The sequence below is a fragment of the Scyliorhinus torazame genome, chromosome 2 (assembly GCF_047496885.1).
Source record: "Scyliorhinus torazame isolate Kashiwa2021f chromosome 2, sScyTor2.1, whole genome shotgun sequence".
NCBI lineage: Eukaryota > Metazoa > Chordata > Chondrichthyes > Carcharhiniformes > Scyliorhinidae > Scyliorhinus > Scyliorhinus torazame.
In genome coordinates, this window is record NC_092708.1 from 268570810 (window position 1) to 268591483 (window position 20674).

At 55.6% G+C, this 20674-nt stretch overlaps 1 protein-coding gene across 1 annotated transcript in view; it reads left to right on the plus strand.

The window, feature by feature from the left end:
• The window catches only part of heatr4 (HEAT repeat containing 4), a 264817-nt gene that overhangs the window by 63038 nt on the left and 181105 nt on the right, over positions 1 to 20674 (plus strand). The window contains exons 4-5 of the mRNA XM_072487079.1: positions 4190 to 4351; positions 6081 to 6275. Of these exons, the coding sequence (XP_072343180.1) occupies positions 4190 to 4351; positions 6081 to 6275 (357 nt within the window). The remainder of the gene's footprint in view (positions 1 to 4189; positions 4352 to 6080; positions 6276 to 20674) is intronic.

The window sequence follows — 20674 nt, forward strand, 5'->3', positions numbered from 1 at the left end:
ACAGGCCTATACTTAGGTTCGGACTGGCCCACCAGGTCAGGGGAACAAATGGCCTTTCGTTCGGGTTCTGAGTCTGCGGGATTCAAAAGCTGGTATGGACTGGTAGCTAGGAGCGCCTATCTCGTAGCGAGCATTGACTTGAGACTCACGGTCTTTTGGCGGCAGCTGAACAGGTCACTATGAAGGGTTGGTTCACGTTGCTGAGTTACCCTGTCAAGAAGGACGATTTGAACTTGGGGTCTTTACTTTATAGTCCCCAGGGGCTTCCTGCCTTTCGGGGCGGACCCTGTACCTGGTTCTAGGTGATTGGACTTCGTTCCAATCGCTTGGTTCGATTTCTCCAATACTGGAGCGGTTCCCTGATCGATGGGCGGTCTTAAGGTGTCCGTTAACCTCTTTTGTGTTGGCTCCTGCTGGCGCCGAGGAGTCTGGCTTGGCCTTGTTTATCTCAAATGTTTCGATTGTTCCCGGGGATTGCTCATCAGTATGTAGATGGCTGCTACATTATTATGCAGATGGCTGCTTGTATCGATGCTGTCTGGCTTTTGCAGAGTTTAATACACAGTAAACTTGCACCTGCTAGTTTCTGCCTGTGTTGGCTAAATTTCCCTTCAGCCTTTGCTGTTCTCCCTTTTACGTCGGGAGTTGGCCAACCCAGGTGGCTACAACCTACATCTCGGGACTGCAGCGATTCAAGAAGGCAGCTCACCACCACTTTCTGAAAGGCAACTAAGGTTGGGCAATAAATGCTGGTCTAGCCAGCCACATCCACAAAATGACTAAAAGAAAACACACACAGTCTCTTGCACTCACCGCGCACTCTCAATCTGTCTAATACTCTCCACCACATACTCACACAATCTCCTGCACTCCCCTCCACATACACACTCAGTCACTCACTCTCATCCTACAAACACTCACTGTCCCTCTCATTCTCCTCTAGACACTCTGTCTCTCTCACTCTCCTCTACACTCACTGTATCTCTCACTCTCCTCTACACTCTCATTCTCCTCTACACACTCACTGTCTCTCTCACTCGCTGACACACTCACTGTCTCTCTCACTCTCCTACACACTCACTGTCTCTCTCACTCTCCTACACACTCACTGTCTCACTCTCCTCTACACACTCACTGTCACTCACTCCCCTCCATACACACTCAGTCTCTCACACTTCCCTTCATACTCTCACTCCTACACACCCATGCACTGTCTCTCGCATTCTCCTCCACACACACACTATCCCTCTCACTCCCCTGCACAAACTCCTTTGCTTTGACTCCCATATGCTCACTGACTCACTCCCCCACACACACTGACTCATTCGCACTTGCTTGCATGCACACACACACCTCTCCCTCACTCTCATCTGCTACCGCAGCACGGTAGCCTTGTGGATAGCACAATTGCTTCACAGCTCCAGGGTCCCAGGTTCGATTCTGGCTTGGGTCACTGTCTGTGCGGAGTCTGCACATCCTCCCCATGTGTGCGTGGGTTTCCTCCGGGTGTTCCGGTTTCCTCCCACAGTCCAAAGATGTGCGGGTTAGGTGGATTGGCCATGATAAATTGCCCTTCGTGTCCAAAATTGCCCGTGGGGTTACTGGGTTCTGGGGATAGGGTGGCGGTGTTGACCTTGGGTAGGGTGCACTTTCCAAGAACCGGTGCAGACTCGATGGGCTGAATGGCCTCCTTCTGCTCTGTAAATTCTATGAATTCTATGATATCGTCCCGCCATGACCTGACCCTCCCCGATCGTTCCGTCAAGACCTGGCACCACCCCACCCCCAAATCCCTGGGCCTAACAGTACCTGGCCCTCTCTGAACCTCCAGGAATGAATCCTCCCCAAGACTCGGCTCTTTGCCATTCCCGGGCCTTCCAAGACTTGGCCCTCCACGGACCCGACGAACCCTCCCCCTTCCTGAGCCCAACATGACCTCACCTTCCCCGGCACCGCACAGCCCAGCCCTTCTTGGGCAAGACGGAACCCTTCCCTCCCTGGGCAAGACGGGACCTTGCCCTCCTTGGGGCACCAAAACTGCATGGTCTCCTTGCCCAGTCCCGCCGTTGCTTGGCTCCCCAACTCCAGCCCTGCCAAAACTTCACTTCTCACCTGGTAGCTCTCAGCACACATTATAGGCGATGTTCACTGTTCCTCCTTCCTCCAATCAGAGACTGTTTCTCTCCCTCATATGCTCATGATAGGCTTATCATGAGCAAATGAGGGAGAGAAACGGACTGTAATTGCCCCATGCAGATTCTTCCATTAAAACTCACCTTTCCGACAGGAATTTTGAAAACTGGCTCAGGAGCCGCATGGACAGGTGTCGGCGCACCTCAGTTGTACCTTGGACAAACCTGTCCTATAACTTCAATGCTGAGAAAAATAAATGATTTTTATTACGAACGTCCACCTCACCTGAGACAGATCAATCAACATCCTACAACCTGCTCTGAAAACTCTGCTCAACATGGTAGCAACGTGGTTAGCACTGCTGCCTCACATGACCAGGGACATCCGGGTCTAATTTCAGTCTTGGGTGACTGTGTGGAGTTTGCACGTTCTCCCCGTGTCTGCTTGGATTTCCTCTGGGTACTCCAATTTCCTCCCACAGTCCAAAGATGTGCAGGGGAGGTGGATTGGCCGTGGTAGAATTGTCCATTAGTGATCAAAGATGTGTGGCTTATGGAGATAGGCCAGGGAGTGGGCTAGGGTTGAATGCTCTTTCAGAGGGTCTATGCAGGCTTGATGGGCCAAATGGTGGCCTCCTGCACTGTAGGGATTCTATGGATTTTGACCGCTGTGATAAATTCCACAACATCAGCCCAAACAATCTCCAACATTCTAAAAACATTTTGCCCTAATCTCTCAATGTTAACAGATCCTTCCAGGTTCTGAATCCACGTCTCTGCCAAAAACTAACCAAGTAGGCCCTACAAGTATTTTTTTAACAAATAATGGTGTATTTTCAAACATTTTTGTTATTTTCTAAAGAAACATTTGAACATCAGTAAACAAGAGAAGACCTTTGATCTGCTTTGTGATTCAGCTAATTTATACTCGTAAGTTTTCTTGTGTTGAGGGCCATTGTGTTTTCCAACACTGCGGGGTGGATATTTTGCCATGTGGCACAAAATGCATTTTGGAAACTACTGAATGAAGGTACTGAAAAAAATCAAAGTCTATTTTTATTATGATATTCTGGGTTTTCTACTGGTCTATTCTGTGCAAGGGATAAATGAGCTGGGATTACTTGAGGTAAATCGCCTGATGCCCTCGGTCCATCTTGGTGATTGACTGTGATGCACTGATCAGCCTGTCTGTCCCATTGATATATCAGTCTTTCACCATTTTTTAAATGTCTATCTTCCTGCAGTACCTGTCGTATAAACTCTCATCATCCTTTTCCCTTGGAGGTTTGTATCTCTGTGATTAATCTCTGTGGCTGTGATCTCTCTGTGCAAACTGACTTTCTCCCGAATTTCACCATGTGCATCTATTGTGCGGTGTTTTTCTGCGTGATTCTGGGATTCAGAGGGTTCAGAAGTTGGACGTTGAAGGGAGGGGCTATGGTTGGAGGAACAACCTGACTTAGCAATTTTTTGCTGTCCTGCTTTTGGGTCTCTTCTACTCCTGTTGTGTTGCTGTTTTCTACTGCCTGTGTAAAATCAGCTCCTCTCTTTTTCATTAGTTTAGGAGTGGAGTTCAGATCCACAGGCTACAATCTGGGTTCAAGCCAACAGAACAATGGACTGTTCTGGGGAGATTTTTACATGGGGAAGGTGGGACACCAGTGGAATGGAGCTAAGGTACAATAGAATGAACGCTAACCCAATCTGAAAGTACATCAGTAAACAGGAAGCCCCTCTATGAGTCAAATATTGAGCTGAAGTGTTCACATACTGAGGAGAATTGGTTAAAAAACTGAAAGTCACCCAGAATGTGATGAGGCTGTGGTATAAGTTGATGTCCAGGGGAAGGACAGTGAAGTGGGCAGTGTAAACGGGGGCAGGGGATAACTCAATGTGCTTAGGAGGTGTGAAAATGTGGATTTAGAAAGAGGTTAACTGGTACTTCATGGCTTTGTTCTGATCCTGTTTTTGGGTCAGGGATGGAAAGAGGATGGGTTGGGCATGTTTCGGAATTAAATGTTGTCTTGAGTCACTGAATTACATGTTTTACATTTTAGGGTCATCCAGCATTGTTTATCACCATGGTGAGAAATACAAGGAGAGAATTATCATGGATAACCTCTCTGAGTATCAAAAACACCTCCAGGAGCGCTATCCTCCGATGCCTGTAGAATGGACCGAGGACAAAGAGGACCAAGACAAAAGAAAAATACCTGAAGGTCTGAGCTCCAGTAAAGCTGGGTTGGTAATCTGCTTGTCTCATTGAGAGGCACAATACTGATTGGTTACGAGCGCAATAACGTCAGAAGACATCAGGGGGAATTTTCCAGGCCCATTTGCCATAGACACGAACCTCGTTATGGCCTCTAACTCCAGTGAGAGGGCCATAACAGGTTTTTGCTGAAGAGATAAATGAGATCTACTCTGCCCCTGCCGGTGACGTAATTGGGTGTGAACCTGATGATCATCAATTTGCATGCATTTAAATATGCCTAACATCTATCTTCCGGGAGAGTCACGCTGGCGGCAATCACTACTCCTCTCCAGCAGTCGAGATGACTACTTCAGGGGCGCGGAGGGTGGTCAGGGACCTGGTGACACAGATTGGTGGAGCCAATCCAGAACCCCATTACGGGGAGGTTCCCACTATATGGGGATGCTGGTGGGGGTGAGGGGGCACTTAAGTCCCGATGCCGGCGATGGTGCTGGGGTGAGTGTGGGGGTTGGGCACTGAAGTCCTGATGGTGGGGGTGTCTTTATCTTGAGATTGGGCCGCCCTTTAAAAATGGGCAGCTCTATGAGGCCCTGCCCTGCCAGAGTGATGGCACAAAACACGCCCCCCCACCCCCGACTTGTATCTGGAATCACCATTTGAGAAAATTGAACATCTCCTGAGAAAATAAAACTTCTACACATGCAACTTTACCCTGCTTAAGTTTAAATAGGTTCTATCAGGCCTCATTATTTCAAATGCTACATGCACCTTGATATCAATGGCATTAATAATTTTGAATACTGGAATCTGATCCCATTTCATAATACATCTCTCCAGTACATTGGACCTGAGAAAGACTCATTGCCTTTCTTTGTCCCTTCTGTAGAGTCCCAAAGTCCTCCAATTGAGTAGAATGAAACTACATAGTACTCCAGATTTGTATAAATACAAGCTGCGGTTGCTGCTGCGTTTCTTCTCACTGACAAATGCCTTGGCTTTGCCAGATACAACACCATCAACAATAACACCTTGAAGTTAATTACAGCATTTAATGTCAAAAAACATCCCACGGCACTTTACAGAGGCGTAATCAAAAAATGAACATTGATGTAAAGAACAAGATAGGTTGGTGTGACGAAAAATGTGCCCAAGAGGTAGATTTGAAAGAAGGCTTTGAAGGAGATAAAAGTGGAGAAATAGAGGGGCATAAAGGAGGAAATTCCAGGGCATGAGGCCCAGGCTATTGAAGGGATGGCTTGAGGATAAAGAAGACAGTTAAGTTGCAGTTTTTGCCCAGCCAAAAGGCTGCTTTAACCCCCTTGAGACAACATAAGTATAATGAGAACTTCTTCTGAAGTCAGAAGAAATAGTGGGGCTCAGGATGTTGAAAGGTGGAGGAGGATGAATGGTGAGGGATCAAAAATAAGAGAGACTTTCAGTAAGTGCCTCCTCCAAGAATGGAAAACAGCTTTGTTGATGCTCAACCTGTTTCTGCCGTAAAGCCAGTGGAAGAACTGATTCCTTCTTTAGGGGCTGGTTTAGCACAGGGCTAAATCGCTGGCTTTGAAAGCAGACCAAGGCAGGCCAGCAGCATGGTTCAATTCCCGTGCCAGCCTCCCTGAACAGGCGCCGGAATGTGGTGACTAGGGGCTTTTCACAGTAACTTCATTTGAAGCCTACTTGTGACAATAAGCGATTTTCATTCATTTTCATTTCATTTTCATTTCATTCAGGATCCAAGAGAATATCGAAAGGCTTGAGGAGGTGGACAGCCCTGCCTACCCTGGCTGATTACACTGCGGAGCAAGGACTAAAACTGCCAGACTATGACTTGGTGGAAAAAAAAGTCAAAAGATCTCTTAAAACAAGAGAGGAACTGCAAGTGATGCGCAACATGGTCACAGGGTGGATCAAAGCTTGGCACATCTGTAAGTTCAGTGTTCAGGAAAATTATTCCCCCAATTTTATTTGTATTTCCTCTACGATGGGGCAGCACGGTAGCACAGTGGTCAGCACAATTGCTTCACAGCTCCAGGGTCCCAGGTTCGATTCCCAGCTTGGGTCACTGTCTGTGCGGAGTCTGCATGTTCTCCCCGTGTCTGCGTGGGTTTCCTCCGGGTGCTCCGGTTTCCTCCCACAGTCCAAAGATGTGCAGGTTAGGTGGATTGGCCTGCTAAATTGCCCTTAGTGTCCAAAATTGCCCTTAGTGGGGTGGGGTTACTGGGTTATGGGGATAGGGTGGAGATGTGGGCCTGGGTAGGATGCTCTTTCCAAGAGCCGGTGCAGACTCGATGGGCCGAATGGCCTCCTTCTGCACTGTAAATTCTATGATTCTATGATTGCTGAGAGCACTGAGTGTCAAATAGTCCATAGGCACTGACTATTTCTGGGGTACAGGTTTTTAATATATATTGCTCGGTTTTGAGTTGCTAGATCTGCTCTCAACCTGTCCCAATTAACATGGTGGTAATAATAATCTTTATTATCACAAGTAGGCTTACATTAGCACTGCAATTAAGTTACTGTGGAAAGCCCCTAGTCACCACCACATTCCGGCAGCTGTTAGGACACAGGCTGCCACCTCCGGACAAACCCTAACGTTGATTCTCTCAGGGCGAAATTAATTTTCTCTATTCTGAGAAACCCAGCCGTGTCACTAACCCAAACCTCTGCTTTTGGGGGCTTCGAATCCCTCCACGCTAATACGATCCGTCTCCAGGCTACCAAGGAGGCAAAGGCCAAAACGTCAGCCTCTCTCGCCCCCTGGACACTCCGAAAATCACCACCTCTGGACTCGACGCCACCCTTGTTTATAGTACCGTGGACATGACATCTGCAAATCCCTGCCAGTATCTCCTAAGCTTCGGGCATGCCCAAAACATATGGACATGGTTTGCTGGCCCTCCCGCGCACCTCACACACCTGTCCTCTATCCCAAAAAACTTGCTCATCCGGGCCACCGTCTTGTGTGCCCGGTGAACTACCTTGAATTGTATCAGGCTGAGCCTGGCACATGATGAGGATGTGTTGACTCTGCTCAGAGCATCCTCCCACAGACGCGCCTCTCCCTCCCCTCCCAGCTCATCTTCCCATTTATGATTTAGCTCATCTATCTGAGTTTCCTCCCATTCCATGAGTTCTTTATAAATATCCGAAACCTTCCCCTCCCCCACCCCCATTTTAGAAACTACCTTGTTCTGTTTCCCCTGTGGCGTTAGAAGCGGAAAGGTCGCAACCTACCTTCGCACAAAATCCTTTATCTACAGATATCGAAACCCATTCCCTCCCGGCAATTGAAACTCCTCCAAATCCTCTAAACATGGAAAGCTCCCATCAATAAATACATCCCTCAGCCTCTCAATCCCTGCTCTCTGCCACCTCCGAAACCCCCCATCCAGCCTCCCCGGGATAAACCGGTGTTACCACAAATTGGAGCCCACACCGATGCTCCCTCCACTCCCATCTGCTTCTGCCACTGCCCCCAGACTCTCAGGGCCGCCACTACCACCGGGCTTGTGGAGTACCGGGCCGGCGAGAACGGCAGAGGAGCTATTACCAATGATCCCAAACGTGTGGCCTTACACGATGACGCTTCTACTCGCTCCCAGACAAGCCCCCCCACCCACTTCCTAATCATGGCCCCACTACCCACTTCCTTATCATGGCTATATTTGCCGCCCAGTGGTAATTACTAAAATTCAGGAGCACCAGCCCGCACCCTCCCTCGGCTCCGCTCCAACAACACTTTCTTTACTCACGGGGTTTTACCCACCCACACAAACCCAGATATCACCCTCTTCACCTGCTTAAAAAAGGCCTTTGGTATGAAAATAGGGAGGCACTGGAAAACAATCAGAAGCCTCGGGAGGACCGTCATTTTCACGGTCTGTACCCTCCCCGCCAGTGACAACGGGAGCATGTCCCACCTCCAAAAGTCCTCCTTCATTTGTTCATCTATAATAATAACAGCTTATTGTCACAAGTAGGCTTCAATGAAGTTACTGTGAAAAGCCCCTAGCCGGGTCAAATTTAATTTATGTAACTGCTCCCATCCCCGTGCCACCTGAATTCCCAAATAACAGAAACTCCCTCCCACCACTTTAAAGGTCAGCTCCCCCAGTCTCCTCTCCTGCCCCCTCGCCTGGATCACAAAAACTCACTTTTACCCATATTCAATTTGTACCCCGAGAACCGTCCAAATTCCCTTAAGATCCGCATAATCTCCCCCATATCCCCCAACGGGTCAGAAATGTATAGGAGTAGTTTGTCTGCATATAATGAGACCCTGTGTTCTATCCCCCTCGGACTAGCCCCTTCCAGTCCTTTGATGTTCTCAGTGCCATCGCCAATGGCTCTATGGTCAAGGCAAACAACAGTGGGGAGGGAGGACATCCTTGCCCTGTCCCTCGGTGCAATTTAAAGTAGTCCGAACTCAGCCGATTCGTCCGCACATTCACCACGGGTGCCTGGTATAGCAACCGAACCCACATTGCTCTGGGTCCTTCTCCTGCTTCAGGATCAATGATATCGAAGTCTGCGACATTGTTGGGGGAAGGACACCACGCTCCCTAGCCTCATTAAATGCCCACACTAGCAGCGGTCCCAGTATCCCAGAGAACTTCTTGTAGAATTCCACTGGGTAGCCATCCGGTCTCGTGCCCTTGCCCTACTGCATGGCCTCCAATCCCTCTACTACTTCCATAATCCCGATTGAGGCTCCCAACCCCTCCACTAACCCTTCCTCCACCTTCGGAAACTCCTTCTAAACTAGCTCGTCCCTTCCATCCCAACTGGGGGTTCCGACTCATACAGCCGACTGTAAAACTCCTTAAACACCCCATTCACCCCTGCTGGGCCCAAGATTGTGTTCCCCCCTCTGTCCTTCACTCTTATACAGTGAATGGTAGAACCCTCAAGAGTATTGAAAGTCAAAGAGATCTAGGAGTACAGGTCCACAGGTCATTGAAAGAGGCAACACAGGTGGAGAAGGTAGTCAAGAAGGCATACGGCATGCTTGCCTTCATTGGCCGGGGTATTGAGTATAAGAATTGGCAAGTCATGTTGCAGCTGTATAGAACCTTAGTTAGGCCACACTTGGAGTATAGTGTTCAATTCTGGTCGCCACACTACCAGAAGGATGTGGAGGCTTTAGAGAGGGTGCAGAAGAGATTTACCAGAATGTTGCCTGGTATGGAGGGCATAAGCTATGAGGAGCGATTGAATAAACTCGGTTTGTTCTCTCTGGAACGAAGGAGGTTGAGGGGCGACCTGATAGAGGTCTACAAAATTATGAGGGGCATAGACAGAGTGGATAGTCAGAGGCTTTTCCCCAGGGTAGAGGGGTCAATTACTAGGGGGCATAGGTTTAAGGTGAGAGGGGCAAGGTTTAGAGTAGATGTACGAGGCAAGTTTTTTACGCAGAGGGTAGTGGGTGCCTGGAACTCGCTACCGGAGGAGGTAGTGGAAGCAGGGACGATAGGGACATTTAAGGGGCATCTTGACAAATATATGAATAGGATGGGAATAGAAGGATACGGACCCAGGAAGTGTAGAAGATTGTAGTTTAGTCGGGCAGTATGGTCGGCGCGGGCTTGGAGGGCCGAAGGGCCTGTTCCTGTGCTGTACATTTCTTTGTTCTTTGTTCCTATCTCCCTGGCCACCTCTCTCTTCCTTAGCTGGTGTGCTAACATCCTACTGGCCTTCTCCCCGTACTCGTATATCGCCCCCCTCGCCTTCCTCAACTGCCCCACCGCCTTTCTGTGGATAACAGACCAAACTCCATCTACAGCTTCTGCCGCTCCTTCAACAACCCCGCCTCCGGGGCTTCAGAATACCTTCTGTCCATCTGGAGTATTTCCCTCACCAGCCTATCCATCTCTACCTGCTCCACCTTCTCCCTATGAGCCCGTATCGAAATTAGCTCCCCTCTAATCACTGCCTTCAGCGCTTCCCAAACCGTTGCTGCCAAAACTTCCCCTGTATCATTTATCTCCAAATAATTCTGGATGGCCTCCCTCACCAGCCCGCACACCCCCTCATCCGCTAACAGTCCTACATCCAATCTCCATTGCGGGTACTGTACCCTAACCACACTTACTAATAATAATAATGGTGGTAGAGGCATGCAGTACAATGGGGTCCTCTGTGAAGGCAGGATTTAGTTTAAACCAGAGCTAATATGTAGGTTTGGAATTCCATTCATATCTGGGGCGTCATTCTCCGACCCCCCCGCCGGGTTGGAGAATCGCCGGGGGCTGCCGTGAATCCCGCCCCTGCCGGTTGCCGAAGTCTCCGGCACCGGATATTCGGCGGGGGCGGGAATCGGGCCGCGCCGGTTGGCGGGCCCCCCCGCTCGATTCTCCGGCCCGGATGGGCCGAAGTCCCTCCCAGAAATTGCCTGTCCCGCCGGCGTGGATTAAACCACCTTTTGAACGGCGGGTCAAGGCGGCGTGGGCGGGCTCCGGGGTCCTGGGGGGGGGGGGGGGGGGGGGGGGCGGGGCGATCTGGCCCCGGGGGGTGCCCCCACGGTGGCCTGGCCCGCGATCGGGGCCCACCGATCCACGGGCGGGCCTGTGCTGTGGGGGCACTCTTTCCCTTCCGCCTCCGCCACGGTCTCCACCATGACTGAGGCGGAAGAGACTCCCTCCACTGCGCATGCGTGGGAAACTGTCAGCGGTCGCTGACGCTCCCGCGCATGCGCCGCCCGGGGATGTCATTCTGCGCCAGCTGGCGGGGCAACAAAGGCCGTTTCCGCCAACTGGCGGGGCGGAAATTCCTCCGGCGTCGGCCTAGCCCCTCAATGTTGGGGCTCGGCCCCCAAAGATGCGGAGCATTCCGCACCTTTGGGGCGGCGCGATGCCCGTCTGATTGGCGCCGTTTTGGGCGCCAGTCGGCGGACATCGCGCCGTTTCGGGAGAATTTTGCCCCAGATGGTTCAGAATGGCAGGTTCCTTCCCGAAAGAAAGTGAACTAAGCTTCATGATCACTTAACTACGTCTCAGCCATAGATGGAACGCTTTACCCTGAGAACTATGATTAATTAAGGGAATGTACATTTGCTGCAAATTCTGAATTAATTCTTCAAATGAATCAGCATCTGTGGAACTAGTCCCCAAGTGAGAATCAGAGCCTGTGGATCCTTTACTCCAGTGCGAGTCAGTGACCATGGAACCTGTACCCCAGTGAGAGTCAGTGCCTGTGGAACCCGTACCCCAGTGAGAGCCAGTGCCTGTGGAATCTGTACCCAAATGAGAGCCAGTGCCTGTGGAACCTGTACCCCAGTGAGAGTCCGTCTCTGTGGAACCCGTACCCCAGTGAGAGCCAGTGCCTGTGGAACCCGTACCCCAGTGAGAGTCAGTGGCTGTGGAACCCGTACCCCAGTGAGAGCCAGTGCCTGTGGAACCCGTACCCCAGTGAGAGCCAGTACCTGTGGAATCTGTACCCAAATGAGAGCCAGTGCCTGTGGAACCTGTACCCCAGTGAGAGTCAGTGGCTGTGGAACCCGTACCCCAGTGAGAGCCAGTGCCTGTGGAACCTGGACCCCAGTGAGCATCAGTGTCTGTGGAACCCGTACCCCAGTGAGAGCCAGCGCCTGTGGAACCTGTTCCCAATGAGAGCCAGTGCCTGTGGAACCCGTACCCCAGTGAGAGTCAGTGGCTGTGGAACCTGGACCCCAGTGAGCGTCAGTGCTTGTGGAACCCGTACCCCAGTGAGAGTCAGCTCCTGTGGAACTGTATCCCAGTGAGAGTCAGCGCCTGTGGAACTGTACCCCAGTGAGCGTCAGTGCCTGTGGAACTGTATCCCAGTGAGAGTCAGCGCCTGTGGAACTGTATCCCAGTGAGAGTCAGCTCCTGTGGAACCTGTACCCCAGTGAGAGTCAGTGTCTGTGGAACTGTACCCCAGTGAGAGTCAGCTCCTGTGGAACTGTACCCCAGTGAGAGTCAGCGCCTGTGGAACTGTATCCCAGTGAGAGCCAGCACCTGTGAAACCTGTACCCCAGTGAGAGCCAATGTATGTGGAACCCGTACCCCAGTGAGAGCCAGTGTCTGTGGAACTGTACCCCAGTGAGAGCCAGCGCCCGTGGAACTGTATCCCAGTGAGAGTCAGAACCTGTGGAACGCGCCCCCCAGCTCCTGAGTCGATGCCTGTGGGACGTGTGCCCCGGTTAGAGTCAACGCCCATGTGTCGTGCGCCCGCTGAGAGTCGGCGCCTGTGGGATGCACGCCCCCGGTGCGAGTCACCGCCTGTGGGACGCGTGCCCCCAGTGCGAGTCGACGCCTGTGGGAAGCGCGCCCCGGTGAGAGTTGACACCTGTGGGACGCGGACCCTGGTGAGAGTCGACGCCTGTGGGAAGCGCGCCCCGGTGAGAGTCGATGCCTGTGGGGCACGAAACCGGTGAGAGTCGACGCCTGTGGGACGAGCGCCCCGGTGAGAGTCGACGCCTGTGGGGCACGGACCCCGGTGAGAGTCGACGCCTGTGGGACGTGCACCCCGGTGAGAGTCGACGCCTGTGGGGTACGGACCCCGGTGAGAGTCGACGCCTGTGGGACGAGCGCCCCGGTGAGAGTCGACGCCTGTGGGACGTGCACCCCGGTGAGAGTCGACGCCTGTGGGGCACGGACCCCGGTGAGAGTCGATGCCTGTGGGGCACGGACCCCGGTGAGAGTCGACGCCTGTGGGAAGCGCGCCCCGGTGAGAGTCGATGCCTGTGGGGCACGGACCCCGGTGAGAGTCGACGCCTGTGGGGCACGGACCCCGGTGAGAGTCGACGCCTGTGGGAAGCACGCCCCGGTGAAAGTCGACGCCTGTGGGAAGCGCGCCCCGGCGAGAGTCGACGCCTGTGGGACACGGACCCCGGTGAGAGTCGACGCCTGTGGGAAGCGCGCCCCGGTGAGAGTCGATGCCTGTGGGGCACGGACCCCGGTGAGAGTCGACGCCTGTGGGAAGCGCGCCCCGGTGAGAGTCGATGCCTGTGGGGCACGGACCCCGGTGAGAGTCGACGCCTGTGGGAAGCGCGCCCCGGTGAGAGTCGACACCTGTGGGGCACGGACCCCGGTGAGAGTCGACGCCTGTGGGGCACGGACCCCGGTGAGAGTCGACACCTGTGGGGCACGGACCCCGGTGAGAGTCGACGCCTGTGGGGTACGGACCCCGGTGAGAGTCGACACCTGTGGGGCACGGACCCCGGTGAGAGTCGACGTCTGTGGGAAGCGCGCCCCGGTGAGAGTCGACGCCTGTGGGGTACGGACCCCGGTGAGAGTCGACGCCTGTGGGACGAGCGCCCCGATGAGAGTCGACGCCTGTGGGACGTGCACCCCGGTGAGAGTCGACGCCTGTGGGACGAGCGCCCCGGTGAGAGTCGACGCCTGTGGGGCACGGACCCCGGTGAGAGTCGACGCCTGTGGGGCACGGACCCCGGTGAGAGTCGACGCCTGTGGGGTACGGACCCCGGTGAGAGTCGACGCCTGTGGGACGAGCGCCCCGGTGAGAGTCGACGCCTGTGGGAAGCGCGCCCCGGTGAGAGTCGATGCCTGTGGGACGAGCGCCCCGGTGAGAGTCGACGCCTGTGGGAAGCGCGCCCCGGTGAGAGTTGACGCCTGTGGGACACGGACCCCGGTGAGAGTCGCGCCTGTGGGAAGCGCGCCCCGGTGAGAGTCGACGCCTGTGGGACGTGCACCCCGATGAGAGTCGACGCCTGTGGGGTACGGACCCCGGTGAGAGTCGACGCCTGTGGGACGTGCACCCCGATGAGAGTCGACGCCTGTGGGGTACGGACCCCGGTGAGAGTCGACACCTGTGGGGCACGGACCCCGGTGAGAGTCGACACCTGTGGGACGTGCACCCCGGTGAGAGTCGACGCCTGTGGGAAGCGCGCCCCGGTGAGAGTCGACGCCTGTGGGGTACGGACCCCGGTGAGAGTCGACACCTGTGGGAAGCGCGCCCCGGTGAGAGTCGACACCTGTGGGGCACGGACCCCGGTGAGAGTCGACACCTGTGGGGCATGGACCCCGGTGAGAGGCGACACGTGTGGGGCACGGACCCCGGTGAGAGTCGACACCTGTGGGGCACGGACCCCGGTGAGAGTCGACACCTGTGGGAAGCGCGCCCCGGTGAGAGTCGACACCTGTGGGGCACGGACCCCGGTGAGAGTCGACACCTGTGGGGCACGGACCCCGGTGAGAGTCGACGCCTGTGGGACGTGCACCCCGGTGAGAGTCGACGCCTGTGGGGTACGGACCCCGGTGAGAGTCGACGCCTGTGGGAAGCGCGCCCCGGTGAGAGTCGACACCTGTGGGACGAGCGCCCCGGTGAGAGTCGACACCTGTGGGGCACGGACCCCGGTGAGAGTCGACACCTGTGGGGCACGGACCCCGGTGAGAGTCGACGCCTGTGGGAAGCGCGCCCCGGTGAGAGTCGACACCTGTGGGGCACGGACCCCGGTGAGAGTCGACGCCTGTGGGGCACGGACCCCGCTGAGAGTCGACGCCTGTGGGACGTGCACCCCGGTGAGAGTCGACGCCTGTGGGGCACGGACCCCGGTGAGAGTCGACACCTGTGGGGCACGGACCCCGGTGAGAGTCGACGCCTGTGGGGCACGGACCCCGGTGAGAGTCGACACCTGTGGGGTACGGACCCCGGTGAGAGTCGACGCCTGTGGGAAGCGCGCCCCGGTGAGAGTCGACACCTGTGGGGTACGGACCCCGGTGAGAGTCGACGCCTGTGGGAAGCGCGCCCCGGTGAGAGTCGATGCCTGTGGGGCACGGACCCCGGTGAGAGTCGACGCCTGTGGGGTACGGACCCCGGTGAGAGTCGACGCCTGTGGGAAGCGCGCCCCGGTGAGAGTCGACGCCTGTGGGGCACGGACCCCGGTGAGAGTCGACGCCTGTGGGGCACGGACCCCGGTGAGAGTCGATGCCTGTGGGACGTGCACCCCGGTGAGTGTCGACGCCTGTGGGGCACGGACCCCGGTGAGAGTCGACGCCTGTGGGACGAGCGCCCCGGTGAGAGTCGACACCTGTGGGGTACGGACCCCGGTGAGAGTCGACGCCTGTGGGACGAGCGCCCCGGTGAGAGTCGACACCTCTGGGGTACGGACCCCGGTGAGAGTCGACGCCTGTGGGAAGCGCGCCCCGGTGAGAGTCGACACCTGTGGGACGAGCGCCCCGGTGAGAGTCGACACCTGTGGGGTACGGACCCCGGTGAGAGTCGACGCCTGTGGGACGAGCGCCCCGGTGAGAGTCGACACCTGTGGGGTACGGACCCCGGTGAGAGTCGACGCCTGTGGAACGAGCGCCCCGGTGAGAGTCGACGCCTGTGGGGTACGGACCCCGGTGAGAGTCGACGCCTGTGGGACGAGCGCCCCGGTGAGAGTCGACACCGGTGGGGTACGGACCCCGGTGAGAGTCGACGCCTGTGGGGCACGGACCCCGGTGAGAGTCGATGCCTGTGGGGCACGGACCCCGGTGAGAGTCGACGCCTGTGGGACGAGCGCCCCGGTGAGAGTCGACACCTGTGGGGTACGGACCCCGGTGAGAGTCGACGCCTGTGGGACGAGCGCCCCGGTGAGAGTCGACACCTGTGGGGTACGGACCCCAGTGAGAGTCGACGCCTGTGGGAAGCGCGCCCCGGTGAGAGTCGACACCTGTGGGACGAGCGCCCCGGTGAGAGTCGACACCTGTGGGGTACGGACCCCGGTGAGAGTCGACGCCTGTGGGACGAGCGCCCCGGTGAGAGTGGACACCTGTGGGGTACGGACCCCGGTGAGAGTCGACGCCTGTGGGACGAGCGCCCCGGTGAGAGTCGACGCCTGTGGGGTACGGACCCCGGTGAGAGTCGACGCCTGTGGGACGAGCGCCCCGGTGAGAGTCGACACCTGTGGGGTACGGACCCCGGTGAGAGTCGACGCCTGTGGGACGAGCGCCCCGGTGAGAGTCGACGCCTGTGGGGTACGGACCCCGGTGAGAGTCGACGCCTGTGGGACGAGCGCCCCGGTGAGAGTCGACACCTGTGGGGTACGGACCCCGGTGAGAGTCGACGCCTGTGGGACGAGCGCCCCGGTGAGAGTCGACACCTGTGGGGTACGGACCCCGGTGAGAGTCGACGCCTGTGGGAAGCGCGCCCCGGTGAGAGTCGACGCCTGTGGGGTACGGACCCCGGTGAGAGTCGACGCCTGTGGGGTACGGACCCCGGTGAGAGTCGACGCCTGTGGGACGAGCGCCCCGGTGAGAGTCGACGCCTGTGGGGTACGGACCCCGGTGAGAGTCGACGCCTGTGGGACGAGCGCCCCGGTGAGAGTCGACACCTGTGGGGTACGGACCCCGGTGAGAGTCGACGCCTGTGGGAAGCGCGCCCCGGTGAGAGTCGACGCCTGTGGGGTACGGACCCCGGTGAGAGTCGACGCCTGTGGGACGAGCGCCCCGGTGAGAGTCGATGCCTGTGGGACGAGCGCCCCGGTGAGAGTCGACGCCTGTGGGGTACGGACCCCGGTGAGAGTCGATGCCTGTGGGGTATGGACCCCGGTGAGAGTCGACGCCTGTGGGACGAGCGCCCCGGTGAGAGTCGACGCCTGTGGGAAGCGCGCCCCGGTGAGAGTCGATGCCTGTGGGACGTGCACCCCGGTGAGAGTCGACGCCTGTGGGACGAGCGCCTCGGTGAGAGTCGACGCCTGTGGGGTACGGACCCCGGTGAGAGTCGACGCCTGTGGGACGAGCGCCCCGCTGAGAGACAACGGCTGTGGGATGCGCGTCCTGCTGAGCGAAGATGGCTGCTGAGGGCCGGCACCTGTGGAACATGCACCCCAGTGAGAGTCAACGTCTGTGGGACACGCACCCCAGTGAGCCAACGCCTGGACAAAGGCGATGTACTCCAGAGATGAGTTCACAGCGACTGACCTTAACATTACGATAACATTTGACAGAGTGTGGTGTCAAGTAATCCTCGCAAAATTAAGGTCAATGGGAATCATGGGGAAAACTCTCCACCGTTTAAAGTCATACGTAACACAAAGGAAATGATTGTGGTTGTTGGAGGCCAGTTGTTTCACTCCCATGGCATCACTGTAGGAGTTCATCAGGGTAGTGTCCAAGGCCCAAACATCTTCAGACTTTCTTCTGTCATAAGATCAGTTGTGGGGATGTTCACGAGTGATTGCACAATGTTCACCATTTGTGATTTCTCAGACACTGAAGCAGCAAGACCTGGACAATATTCAGGCTTGAGCTGGTAAGCGGTAAGTAACATTGCGCCACACAAGTGCCAGGAAAAGACCTTCACCAGCAAGAGAATCTAATCACGCCACCCCTTGACATTCAGTGGCGTTACCAGCACCGAATCCCTTATAATCAGCATTCTGGGGGTTACCATTTTAAAAAATATATATGTTTTTATTAAGAATGTTTCAACAATATTTTCCACCATACAAACAACCCCCCCCCCCCGTAACAAAGAAAAGAAAGAAAGCTCGCGTGGCAAGACATGAACATGGCAAATCAATAAGATACAGAACTTTGTACATTGGATTCTTCACGTACATGTCAGTTTCCGGATCATTCATGCGCTTTCTTGCTCAAATGCCCCCCAGAGAAACCCCCCTCCCTCCCTCCTCCTCCTCCCCCTCCCCCCCCAAGAAAGCTGTCCCCCCTCTCCCCCGCCCCATCCTCCCCTGGGTTGCTGCTGTCCGATCTTCATCTAACGCTCCGCGAGATGGTCTAGGAACGGTTGCCACCGCCTGTAGAACCCCTGCGCAGACCCTCTCAAGGCAAACTTTATCCTCTCCAACTTGATAAACCCTGCCATGTCATTTATCCAGGCCTCCACGCTGGGGGGCTTCGCCTCCTTCCACATTAGCAAGATCCTTTGCCGGGCTACTAGGGACGCAAAGGCCAGAATGCCAGCCTCTTTCGCCTCCTGCACTCCCGGCTCGCCCACTACTCCAAATAGTGCTAGCCCCCAGCTTGGCTTGACCCGGACTTTCACCACCTGAGATATTGTTCCCGCAACTCCCCTCCAGAACCCCTCCAGTGCCGGGCATGACCAAAACATATGGACATGGTTCGTCGGACTTCCGGAGCACCTCCCACATCTGTCCTCCACCCCAAAGAACCTACTCAGCCTCGCCCCCGTCATATGCGCTCTATGAACCACCTTAAATTGTATCAGGCTAAGCCTGGCACACGAGGAAGAGGAATTAACCCTACTTAGGGCATCAGCCCATAGCCCCTCCTCAATCTCCTCCCCCAACTCCTCTTCCCATTTACCCTTCAGCTCCTCTACCAAAGCCTCCCCCTCTTCTTTCGTCTCCTGGTATATCGCCGACACCTTACCCTCTCCGACCCAGACGCCCGAAATCACCCTATCTTGAATCCCCTGTGCCGGGAGTAGCGGAAATTCCCTCACATGCCGCCTCACAAACGCCCTCACTTGCATGTACCTGAAAGCATTTCCCGGGGGTAGCCCAAACTGCTCCTCCAGCGCCCCTAAGCTCGCAAACGTCCCGTCAATGAACAGGTCCCCCATTCTTCTGATCCCTGCCCGATGCCAGCTCTGAAACCCCCCGTCCATCCTTCCTGGGACAAACCGATGGTTGTCTCTGATCGGGGACCACATCGAGGCTCCCGTCGCACCCCTGTGTCGTCTCCACTGCCCCTAGATCTTGAGCGTTGCCGCCACCACCGGGCTCATGGTGTACCTTGTCGGCGAGAGCGGCAGCGGTGCCGTCACCAGCGCCCCCAGGCTCGTTCCTTTGCAGGACGCCATCTCCAACCTCTTCCACGCCGCCCCCTCTCCCTCCATCACCCACTTACAGATCATTGCCATGTTGGCTGCCCAATAGTAACCACCCAAATTCGGCAACGCCAACCCTCCTCTATCTCTGCTACACTCCAGGAACCCCCTCCTTACCCTCGGGGTCTTGCTCGCCCACACAAATCCCATAATGCTCCTGCTTACCCTCTTAAAGAAGGCCTTAGTAATCACAATTGGGAGGCATTGGAATACAAAAGGGGCAGCACGGTAGCATTGTGGATAGCATAATTGCTTCACAGCTCCAGGGTCCCAGGTTCGATTCCGGCTTGGGTCACTGTCTGTGCGGAGTCTGCACATCCTCCCCGTGTGTGCGTGGGTTTCCTCCGGGTGCTCCGGTTTCCTCCCACAGTCCAAAGATGTGCAGGCTAGGTGGATTGGCCATGATAAATTGCCCTTAGTGTCCAAAATTGCCCTTAGTGTTGGGTGGGGTTACTGGGTTATGGGTTATGGGGATGGGGTGGAAGTGTTGATCTTGGGTAGGGTGCTCTTTCCAAGAGCCGGTGCAGACTCGATGGGCCGAATGGCCTCCTTCTGCACTGTAAATTCTATGAAAAAGAAACCTCGGGAGGACCACCATTTTAACCGACTGTACCCTACCCGCCAGCGAGAGTGGCAACATGTCCCACCTATTAAAATCCTCCTCCATCTGTTCCACCAGCCGCATCAAATTAAGCTTGTGCAGTGCCCCCCAGCTCCTAGCTACCTGAATCCCCAAGTATCGAAAGCTCCTTTCCGCCCTCCTCAACGGTAGGTCGTCTATCCCTCTTCCCTGGTCCCCCGGATGGATCACAAAGAGCTCACTCTTTCCCACATTGAGCTTATAGCCCGAAAAGTCTCCCGTAGGATCTGCATTACCTCAACCATCCCCTCCACTGGAACCGCCACATACAGCAACAGGTCATCTGCGTACAGCGACACTCGATGTTCCTCTCCTCCTCGAACCACCCCCTTCCATTTCCCCGACTCCCTTAACGCCATGGCCAAAGGTTCAATTGCTAATGCAAACAGCAGAGGGGACAGGGGGCACCCCTGCCTCGTCCCTCGATACAGCCGGAAATACTCCCACCTCCGCCGGTTCGTGACCACACTCGCTACCGGGGCTTTATACAGGAGCTTAACCCAACTAATAAACCCTCCCCCGAACCCAAACCTCCTCAACACTTCCCATAGATACTCCCACTCTACCCGATCAAAGGCCTTCTCCGCGTCCATGGCTGTCACTATCTCCGCTTCTCCCTCCACCGATGGCATCATTATCACATTTAGGAGCCTTCGCACATTAGTATTTAACTGCCTACTCTTTACGAATCCCGTCTGGTCCTCGTGAATCACCCCCGGGACGCAGTCCTCAATCCTCATGGCCAACAGTTTTGCCAGCAACTTAGCATCTACGTTAAGGAGCGAGATCGGTCTATACGACCCACATTGCAGTGGGTTCTTATCCCACTTCAAGATCAAAGAGATCATCACCTCCGACATTGTCAGGGGCAGGGTCCCCCCCCTCCCTTGCTTCATTGAAGGTCCT